We start from the raw sequence: 11,483 nt of genomic DNA, 5'->3' as shown, positions 1-11,483 counted from the left end.
GCTCTGGCGGGAAGGTAAACGGTGTTTCCGTGAGCTGCTCTGGTTCGCCAGAAGCGGCTTAGTCATGCTGACCACATGACCCGGAAGCTGTACGCCGGCTCCCTTGGCCAATAAAGCGAGATGAGCACCGCAACCCCAGAGTCTGTCACGACTGGACCTAATGGTCAGGGGTCCCTTTACCTTTAAGCAAGGACAAAATGTGATGCCCCCCTTAAGTTTGAGTAGGTACTCGTGTAAATATAGGTGGTGGTGGTGGTGGTGGTGGTGGTGGTTGTTGTTGTTGTTGTTGTTGTTGTTGTTGTTGTTGTTGTTGTTATGCACCCCTTTGGCTTGGCACCTTTTTGGGGGGAACTGTCTAAACCTCCCTAAATCCGATGCTGAGAATGGTAATTGCCTAATACTGTTAGAGTGTTACAAAGGTATTACATTATTTTTGATTGTCTAAAGTACTGTTGAAACAATACTTTAAAACTCTTTATTAAAAAGCATTTCACACATTATTTATTCTAAAAGAGAAAATGGTTCATATGGGTTCTCTCCCAGATCTTTCCCTCCTGTCCCGCTGTTGGAAGGCTAAATGCTTTTCATGAATCAGTTCTTCTGTTCAGTATCAGTTTTTAGCTTTCGGGTAGTAGAGCTGGGGAAAACTGCTGTTGGTCAGAGCGGGCAAGGCTAGGCAAGGTGGACCAACGTTCGGGCTTGGTATATGACAGCTTCTTTTCTTCATATAACATAGTTTATCCTTTAGTGAAAATGTCGGGTACCAGACTTAAAACCCCCCATCTCTACCTGTTTTTAAGCAAGTTAAAGAGTGACTGAACTAAGTAAAGGTTTCAGGAGCTCTGAAAATACATTCTAGGGTTGTCAAACAGCAGAATATGGCAAGTAAAAAGTTAGGATAACAGAATACAATATTACTAACTATTTCTATTTCATTTTTAAAAAATGCATTTGGATATGGCTATTGTTTGAGATTATGTTTTAGAGCAGAACTGTTCCCATACGGTAATGTTAGTTTAGTGCATGGACACTAGGTTGTCTTGTCTTTATTATGCAGCCTCAGTTTATTTGTATCTTAAAAGTTTCTGACAATCTTCAGGACTGTATTACAGAAGAGGTGCTGTGATGAGCAGAAAAGTACATATAATTAGGAATACAAGTTAATGCAATCAGAGTAATTTGAGTCAAACCGAATGTACAGCTTTAATACACGAGAAGGATTAGGGAATTTTATAATAGGGAAGCAATCCAAACTCATGGTAATAGGTTGTTATCAGGCCCCTAGGAAGATAAAACCTTGTCATTTCTAATGTTTTGTTTTATAAATTGACTTATATGAAATAAGCTGCACAACTTCAATGAAGTCTGATTCCTATGGTGTATTCAAATTAAGTCAACAAGGCTCTGTCTTTCTTTGAACGTGCATATTAATGTCAAAGTGCAAGTATAATTGGTCAGTCTAAAGATAAAAGTATCCCAGCCTGTTAAGGAACTATTTTAATTATTTTTTTTTTACTTTTCTGTTATAAATCTCCCTCAAAGGAAGTATTTTATATCAAGCAGACAACAATTCTTAAATGTTAGGCAATAGTGATACAGAGAACTTGATATGTGGCTGAAAAATTTAAAAGTACATGGATATGAACTATTTCTTAGTGAGATACATTTACCAAGAATGTTTACAACTATCTATAGAGCTGGCAGTAATAGACATTATGTTTTGGGTCTGTGATGTCTCCAGAATCTGAGGACTTAGCTTTTGTGTTCTTGGCTCGGGATTGGGCAAGTAACCATTGGTAATGACAGACTTTAAATTTGTTTCATGATTAGTGGGGCTAAGTGTGAAGGGTACACTGTTAGGCAAAGAAGTATTGCCTCTCTTATGCCAGTTTGATGAATAAGGCATTTAAAAGTGTTGGAGTGTGTGTGTGTGAGTAAAATTGACTTTCCTTCTAACATTTAAAAACTGAAGCTGTGACAATGCTTAATATAATCAGCATTAGGTTGAAGAATTTTATCATGTCTGCTTTTGAAACCAACTTTATGTTAAACATTTCATACCCCATCTTCAGTTTGAAAACTTCTAGGGCTGCTTACAATATAGAATTTAAAGTCTTTTAAATCTGTTTTAATGCAGAAGCAATTGCTGCTATGTTTTGTAGCATTTTAAATTGTATTTATACTTACTTTGTTTTAAATACTATTTAAAATGCTACAAAACATAGCAGCAACCACTTCTGCATTAAGACAGATTTAACAAACTTTAAGAGAACTCTGGGGTTTGACTGAGATTGCCTTGTAGAATTCTACATAGCACATATAATGTTTAAAATTCATAATCTTAATTTTGTAAAATATAATGTTGAAATTGTATTCATAATGCAGAAATGCAAAAGCCTTGCATATAACAAACCTAAAAATTAAACTCTGGCTACCCTTATTTTACCCAAAGCATTAGCTGACAAACTGTGTGATTTGTATGATGTACAAATGCATTTGTGTTCTTGGGCGTTATTTCTGTCAAGCGTTATTTGTCACTTTGTTCTGTACATCTAGACTCATGAACATTGTTCATAAGTGTAGCCAGATCCACTTCTTTGTTACCAGATATAAAGCTAAGATATTCTTCTAATATCTTAGATTGAAAAGTGTGAGAGTTTTGGAATGGAGGAAAACTGCCGTTTCCATAGCTGGGAATGGCTATGGATAGTGTCCATCTCTATTCAAGTTTATATTTTCCACAGTGAGAAACAACAAATGGTTACACTGACACTGGCAACCTGATGAAAATGCTGATTCCAAAATAGCTATTATTGAATTCTATTTTAGTGAACGGCTTGTTCTTTTATAAATAGGATTTTGATCTTACAATTGCCCTTTTTTCTGTTGTAGGTTATATAAGATTCTTCCCTACCTTGTGGAGGACTCTGGAGTTGCCCATCGAATGTTCGGTGGAAGAACACGAATAACCTGGATATGGTGCCAAAAGATCTCCAAATGATTTTATAGTTTGACCCAATGATTCTTCTGGATATATATTTCTCTCTTCAAGAATAAGTGCAAAGTCCAAATCCTGCTCACTGGAAGATATTTTTATTTTAAGATCATGGACCATCTTACTAGGGAGAAAGATGAAAGGCGAACCGGAAAAGGAAATCCAGCAAGAAGTTCACACAGTTCCCGAGCATCAAGTTCCACTTCAGCCTCTGGTGTTCTTATGGTTGGGCCCAATTTCAGAGTTGGCAAGAAGATAGGCAGTGGAAATTTTGGAGAGCTCAGGCTAGGTAAGAGCATATAACTTTCATAGGTTGTAAACAGGGCTACACTATTTAGTTAAAATCTTTTGATCAGCTAAAAAGGTGTCCCTAATTTTGCAATTAATGTACAGTACATGTCAAAACTTCAGATAGCAGGTGTCACCTTAGGAAAGGCATTTCCCTGTCTCCTGTGTAAGGGGGATGCCCTTTCTAAGGCAGTTTTTGCTGCAGTATATACATACCTCATCCAAAACGTATGTTTTTCATATTGTTTCATATGAAAGTTATAATGAACACTTCTTTACCTGGGTGACATCTTTCTTTCTCCCCTTTTTTCTGCTCAGGAAGTTTTTTTTTCTTAGTTTTTTTCTCAGGAAGTTTTAATATGCTATTTTTTACTATACATAACTAGGTTTAGCTGAATAATTTTCATATATACAGAAAATGATGAAGCTTATATAAATTAATAAACAATGCTTAATGCAGTTCTTTCTCGAGCGGCTGTTTTTTAGAATTCCACAGTATATAATTTTCTGTTCCATAATGCTGCTAAATGAAATTTTCCCATATAAACAAGCAATTATTTTGCTTTTATTTTTTAGAGCAGATAAAAGAATTAAAGCCCAGTATAATACCCACCAGTTTGTACTGGTTTAACTGGTTGCTGGAGAATGCTGTTTCTTATAATGAGATGATGATATCCATTATTTCCTATGGGAACATTTCTAACCCATGCTACCTCCGTCCACTCTTTCTGCCTCAAACTGCAGCAGCCAATCAGCTAAAGGCAAACGAAGGAAAAACTGATTTGCCTGATCTCTCTCCCTCCCCCTCCCCCACATGGTTTCTGCCTAAAATTGCTTCCTCCAACCAGCAAAACACAAACAAGTAAGAAGGTAGGCAAACTCCAGGTGTTCGGATATCTGAGCCAGCCTTATGTAGTGAAGTTTGCGTATAATTCTTTGTGTTCAGATAACTGAGATTCCAGATAACAAGTGTTTTGATAGCGGGATCCGTGTGTACAATATTATTCCTAAACTTTCTTGCTTCTGGGTAAAACCACCAGCTAAGGACAAAGTCAGCCTTCCCCTGTCCACACCAACAGCACATGCTACTCACCATATAAGACATCTTAGGTAGCTATAATGTATTCAGATACTATTCATCCATAATTCTCTGAAATTCTCAATGTTAATGAGGCAGTTTAGCTATTCAGGTTTGTCCAGCCATAATTCCATACATTCTCTATTTTCTCACACATAAAAGAAATGCTAAGGTCTCTGCTATGACACATGCGCATCATCTAAAAATAAATGAATTGTGCTTCTTCTGATATACTTTTACCCATATGCAAATCTAATCAATAACTTGTTTGATTTGCACATCTAATCAGTGGTTTGCTTGTTCAGTCAACTTAAATCTTACATTCTGAATTCAAGACACATGCCTATATTTTCCTCCTCTGTCCAGGACCTTTAATTTTTCTCCTGCCCCAAACACCAAAGGGCAGGTAGGCAGCTGCTAATTTTGACTGTTGCTTCCTCATAACATGAATGCTCTTTCTTCACCTTTCTCCCCCTCACCCCAAAGAGGTTGAACTCCGTGTTTACTCTATAGCTGATACACGACTTGGGAAAGACTTTACAACAAGTTTTAGTTGGCGAGTAAAATAAACCTCACTAGGGTTTCATTTATCGTGATTTTATTTGAGCCTCAAAAGAATGAGGAATTTTATTTAAACTCAGATTTCAGTTATGCTTCTGAAGAAAAGTATAAGCACGAGGTAGTTCATATAAAAGTTGGATATAAATTATATTTCAATTGACTACCATGCATACACTTTAAACTTTAGCAATAGTATATAAATGAAGTAGGCAATCTAGCTGACAATTTCAAGACCTTTGTGCTTATGTGAAACTTGGGTTTGTTTAAGTTTGTTTAGGCTCAGTTTTCTTTAAAAAAATACATTTTAAACAATTTTCTTTGGTTCCCTCCCCCCCTACATAGGGACATTCTTGGTCATACTTTTCCCTGAATAGTTTTGTATTATTAAATGTATATAAAAGAAACATTAAAACTTTGAAGAATTTAAGTTCTAAAACAATGGGTGATAAAGAATAGGTGACTTGCACATTATCCCCTCTAATATTGAATAGAATTCATTTTTGCACATTAAAAATGTACTCATAATAACATACAGTCACACCTTTGGTTTTTGAACAGCTTAGTTCCCAAATGTTTTGGCTCCCAAACGTCGCAAACCCAGAAGTGAGTTTCCCAGTTTGTGAACTATTTTTGGAAGCCAAATGTCTGATGGGGCTTCTGCGGCTTCTGATTGGCTGCAGGAGCTGCAATTTGGTTTTCAAACATTTTGGAATTTCAACGGATTTCTGGAACGGATTCCGTTTGACTTCCAAAATACGACTGTAGTCAGATTTAATTGATGCAGTTATACAGCAGACCAGATGTTTTGGACTACAACTGCCATCAGTGCCAGCCAGCACAGCTGTGTTGACTGGGGCTGATGGTACTTGTAGCCCTAATATCTGGAGAGATCAGGTTGGTGAAGACTGGAGTAAACCTCTTTTCATTCTGGAAACCTGAAAAACTAGCAATACTGACTTACCTGTCACCATTGTGATGTTTATTGTGTCTCTGTTTTCATTGCAGGCAAAAATCTTTATACAAATGAATACGTAGCAATCAAACTGGTGAGTAATGTGCAGTTTTTAAACATCTCTGAAATTCTGAGTGTTAAGCAAATTAGGAGTTTAGATTATTCTCCCATTGATCTAGACTATGTTTTCCTGGACATCTCTGTAAACTGCTGTCTTTTAGATTCCTGGTAGAACACTTCCCTGTTGTAAACACATTCACGAAATGCTTCCATAAAGAGATTTGAAAAGCTGTTTTGATATTAACCTGCCATGTATCTTAATAATATTTTTTAGTGAATGGCCACTTCTTTCTAACTTAGTTATTTATTTAACTTATATCCTTCCCTTCATCCACAGATTTTACGGCAGGTAACATACATACATACATACATATACAAAATATCATGTATGTAATTCAGATTAATGACCCAAATTAAGTTCTTTGACAGATGCTTAATATTAGGCTCCTTCCTTTCTGACAATGTGACCATGTAGCTGCTTATCTTCAGTTTTTGCCTACATTGAAGTTGGCTTCTCATGAATTCACACCTGATATTTTGTGTTGGAAAGTCAAAGGGCAAGGATTGAATAGCAGTTCTTCAAAGCCAGTCAAATTAAATCCTGGTCCTTGGTGGTTTTCCAAGTTTGAGAGATGCTAAGGCTGCCATAGAGTTCCATTTAATTTGACTATTTTTTTACTCTTGTTTTTGTAGGAGCCATTAAAATCTCGTGCCCCACAGCTGCATTTAGAGTATAGGTTTTATAAACACATTGGCTGCACAGGTAAGTAATCTCATCGCTAGAAATGATAATAAAAGGAGAGTATTTAACTTGATGTATTTGAAACACCATTAATATCATTCCTGGAGACCACTGTTTGTCCTTGGCTGATCTGACAATTGCAATTTTGATGCACTACCACAGTCCTCAAGATTTGTTTACCTTTGTATTCCAAGCATAAAGGGAACTCATTTTATTCTGTTAGTAGGTAACTTTGAGAAAATATATGTGGAAGGCACGTATAATAGATCTGACTTAAGGGTTGCAGCTGGTATACTGGAAAACAGATGTGACTCCCATAACACATGTGTGATACAAGATACACCAGAAGAGTCCTGTTGGATCCGAACATCTCTAGTCCAACATCTGATTTCCAGATGTGGTCAACCAGATGGCTTCCTAGAAGCAGGATAGTAGCTCTTTTCCACAGAAGAATACTGCCTCTGATCCTGGAGGGTAGCGTAGAACCGCTATGACTAGTAGCCATCGATAGTGCTATGCTTCATGAGTTTGCCCAACCCTCTTTTTAAAGCCATCTAAGCCAATGGATGCCACTGCATCTTGCTGCGGTAAATTCCTTTGTTTGACCAGGCATGCTCTTTGAAGACGTAAGATGTCTGTTATGTAGGGTAGGGTAGGCATCAAAATAAAGAAAATGCTACTTGATCTTCACAGCCCAGCCAAAGAACAGAGCAGTAGATACTAAATTTACATGTGGCATTGACTTCCAGGACTGGAAACCTATTGTCTGGAAGCTTTGCTTGGGGATAGTATTTTATGGCTGAGAATTGGTCCGTGAAAGAGAACTTGGGTCGCTTTGAAATGGGCTAGATAAATTCTTGGAGGATGAGGTATCAACGACTGTTAACCATGACTATGTTCTACCGCCAGGATTAGAGTGAGCTTGTCTCTGAACACCAGTCACTGAGAAACAACAGTGAGCAAGTGCTTTTGTCCTCATGTCCTGAGGACATGTGGGCTTCCAGCGGGCATCTGATAAACCACTGTGGGATACAGGATGCTAGAATAGTTGGGCTTTGGTCTAATCCAGTGTGGCTCTTTTGTTCTTGTAACAGAGATACAGTTGTACCTTGGTTCTCTGATGCCCCAGAACTCGTATGTTTTGGCTCCCGAATGATCGAAAACTGGGAGTGTTCTGGTTTTCAAATGTTTTTCGGAAACCGAGCGTACAGTGTGGCTTCCATGGCTTCTGATTGAAAACGTCTTGGTTTTCAAACAGTTCTGGAAGTCGAACGGACTCCTGGAACGCATTCTGTTCGAGATCCAAGATACGACTGTACTAGTTAGGATCCAAAACACATTCTGTTCGAGAACCAAGATATGACTGAACTAGTTAGGATCAGTCAGTTCTGTATGCCCAAGGGAGCTTTAAACTTTTGATTTCTCAGATAGCATCTTCCCATGCTCTGTGAGCCATTTCTGAAAGTGAAATTTGTGGGGGAGTTTGAAAAGCAGTTTTGTGACGTCATATGGTTTGCTTAAATAAAAGAAGGGTAAAATATCCTGGTCAGCATGAAGGAACCATTGCACCCATCCAAGTAGCTCTTAGATACCAGCTGTAAAGTTTGATGGATTGTGATTATTACTGTCCTAGTGCACACCATCTCTACAAAAAAGCAACACACAACCACCACCACCCCTTCACAAATTAATTGAAAAGGTTTCATGTGGTGTGGTGGGGAGAACAATTGATAGATATATTTCAGAACCATTTTTGTGACAGAATTTGACTGGCATAAGTAAAATTTGGGAGTTTTCATACAATAGTAATGATGCTACTGCAACCATCTGGATGTAGTCTAAAAGTATTTTTTGTATACTTTCAGTTGAAGGCTTCCCCCAGGTGTTTTACTATGGGCCGTGTGGAAAGTACAATGCCATGGTGCTTGAGCTCCTTGGTCCAAGTTTGGAGGACTTATTTGACCTTTGTGATAGAACATTCACTCTGAAGACAGTCTTAATGATAGCAATCCAGCTGGTGAGTAAAAGAATAGTTTGTGCTGATTTCGCAGTCTTTGGTTTACAATTTTGCATGATTTCCTAATATTAACAAATGATTCAGGAAACTACATATTAACCCTTACAAGGGGAGTAGCCAACAGAGTGTCTCCAGATGTTGTTGGATTCTAGCTCCCATCATCCCTGACCATTGGCTGTGCTGACTTGGGCTGATGGGAATGGGCTTCCCTTGCACTATGCTAACTTTCAGTTTTCAAGAAAAGTAAGTGTTTGTGTGTGATTTATTTGTTTAGTTCATTGGGTTTTTTCTTGCTTCTTAGTTGTACTTAATTGAGTTAATCTTCAGTAACTCAGTAAGTATAAATGGTTTGTTTATTACGCTTTGTTCACTTTAGACAACAATATTTGAACATATCAAGAACTGCATGTCCTTGACCTCTTGAATGGAATGATTTATGTTCTTGTTGATGTTTAGAAAGGATTATTGATTGCATATGTCGGTCTGGTGAACCTGTGGCCCTTCATTGGTCTCCAGATCCCATCAACCCCAGCCAGCATATCCAGTGGTTGTGAAAAAATCAGTGGTTTACAACAGTATATACAAAAAGACAATTAAAAAATATAAAAATTAGAAATCAACTATGTATTATGGAAAGATATATTCATAATCGTCTATTTCAGCTTGACAGAATAGAAAAGTTTTCAACAGGTGTTCAAAAGTTGAAATGAAAGGGGCCTGCTGAGTCTATTGGCAGAGTATTCCACAAGACTGAGCTGGTGATAGTTACTAAAGCAGGGGTCAGCAAACTTTCCGCAGGGGGCTGGTCCACTGTCCCTCAGACTTTGTGGAGGGCTGGACTATATATGCACAATGTGAGGGGGGTCAGTAGTCCTCCTCCCCGCCCCAGCCCCAGCCACCTTCTTGGTTTGCCGCCTGCCTCATTCGCCGAAGGGCTGGCAGCAGTGGCGCGAAACGGGCTTCCTCCCCGCCCAGAGAAAGAAGGCTCTGCGCTTACCTTCCCAGGGGCTGCCACCACCACCGCCGCTGCTGCGTCTGCTTCTTCTGAAGCGGGTAGGCAGAGTGAGCTCGTCTTCACAGCTCTCTGGCTCACAGGAGCACCAGGGTGGCGACGGGAGGAAGAAGCCGAGTGGCGGCAGCTCTGCCAATCAAACACCATGCCTGGTTTACCTCAGCGCGGCGCAGGGACGTCTCTGCCAGTCAAATGCCGCTGAGGTAAACCAGGTGCAGCGTTTGATTGGCAGAGATGTCGCTGCATTGAGGTAAACCAAGCACAGTGTTTGATTGGCAGAGCCGCCACCGCTCGGCCTCTTCTTCCCGTCACCATCGCTGGGAGTCTTGGCTTTGCAGTGGGTTCCGGCTTTGCAGTGTGGGCCGGATTTAGGACCCAGGTGGACCTGATCCGGTCCAGGGGCCGTAGTTACCAAACCCTGTATTAAAGGCTTGGTTTCTTATTGCAGTCAAATGAGCCTCACAAACTTGGGGAATGACCAACAACTCCTCTTCATGTCTCAGTGATCGAGCTGGGATGTAAGGGATCAGGCAGTCCCAAAGATACCCTGGAATTAAATAGTTAAGAGCTTTGTAAACTAATACACGGGCCTTTAGCCTGGCTTAGTAGTAATGGGCAACCAGTGTAGAGGTTTTAGTAATGGTGTCACATGTTGTTTGTCAGGTGCTTATTTGCAGTCCTACTGCCGCATTCTGTACCAGTTGGAGCTTCTGAGCCAGGCCAAAGGGAGCTCCACCTAAGAGTGCATTGCAGTATTCCAGCCTTGAGGCTACTACTGCATGGACTACAATTATATTACCAGGCCTTGTTGTTGGTGGCAGACAAGGAAATGCAAGTTAGCTGGTCCTGTGCGTGAGGTTCGGTTCCCAAAATAGAGTTTGGGCACTTTCAAATGGTGGTACATGTGTCAAGCTGGTCAGATTGATTGCAAGTGCATCATGTTAAATGTGTATGAGTTGAAGAGTAGGTTGCACTAGATAACTTCTAGTATTCAAGAGTCTGATGATGATGGAAAGCAGAACATGGATTAGAGAAGTGGCATTCAAACTTGTATGGAACACTGGGATTTCTTGAAGCTTATAAGGGGTGTTATCAGTGAGATGAGTAATGATGAACAAGGCTCCTAGAAGTTGGCTTGCTACCAATTGCTGTCAAGCTGCCTGTCTGTTCATGTGGGGCAACAATGACAACAGGCTTGCTCAGAGCCATTCATAAACTGATTCTCTTATGTAGATCATACTTCAGAATCTTCTGGAACACCTTGAGGGTTCCTTGGCAGATGGTTTTCTTCTATAAAAAACACTGCATTATTTCTTTTCTATTAAGGTATTTTAACATCTGGGAATGATGTTAACTTACACTTTAATGTACACTAGCTCTTGAATAACTGACAAACTCTTGACAGTTTTGTAATTAAAGGCATTTAAATACTGTCTTGTCTTACAGATCTCTCGAATGGAATTTGTGCACTCAAAGAATCTCATTTATCGAGATGTCAAGCCAGAAAACTTCCTTATTGGACGACAAGGAAATAAGAAAGAACACATCATCCACATAATAGACTTTGGACTGGCCAAGGAGTACATTGATCCTGAAACCCAAAAACACATACCTTACAGGGAACACAAGAGTCTAACTGGAACAGCAAGATATATGTCCATCAACACCCATCTTGGCAAAGGTTTGTTACGATACCTTTGTATCTTACTTCATCTGTATTATGTATTATTTCATCTGTATTAGCGGAAGAGCTCAGGCTCTTTTCTACAGAACTTATG

The 11,483-nt window shown here is 39.3% G+C and overlaps 1 protein-coding gene across 9 annotated transcripts in view; it reads left to right on the top strand.

Annotated features, from left to right (window-relative positions):
* The window catches only part of CSNK1G1 (casein kinase 1 gamma 1), a 55,263-nt gene that overhangs the window by 10,289 nt on the left and 33,491 nt on the right, over nt 1–11,483 (top strand). For all 9 annotated transcript variants that reach the window (XM_053365899.1, XM_053365897.1, XM_053365900.1 and 6 more), the window contains exons 2-6: nt 2,893–3,284; nt 5,928–5,968; nt 6,628–6,697; nt 8,542–8,693; nt 11,152–11,386. In XM_053365899.1, coding sequence (XP_053221874.1) covers nt 3,107–3,284; nt 5,928–5,968; nt 6,628–6,697; nt 8,542–8,693; nt 11,152–11,386 — 676 coding nt within the window. In that variant the 5' untranslated portion in view covers nt 2,893–3,106. The remainder of the gene's footprint in view (nt 1–2,892; nt 3,285–5,927; nt 5,969–6,627; nt 6,698–8,541; nt 8,694–11,151; nt 11,387–11,483) is intronic.

The sequence above is a fragment of the Podarcis raffonei genome, chromosome 14 (assembly GCF_027172205.1).
Source record: "Podarcis raffonei isolate rPodRaf1 chromosome 14, rPodRaf1.pri, whole genome shotgun sequence".
NCBI lineage: Eukaryota > Metazoa > Chordata > Lepidosauria > Squamata > Lacertidae > Podarcis > Podarcis raffonei.
Note: the sequence above shows the minus strand (reverse complement) of the source record. Positions and strands in the feature narration are given on the sequence as shown.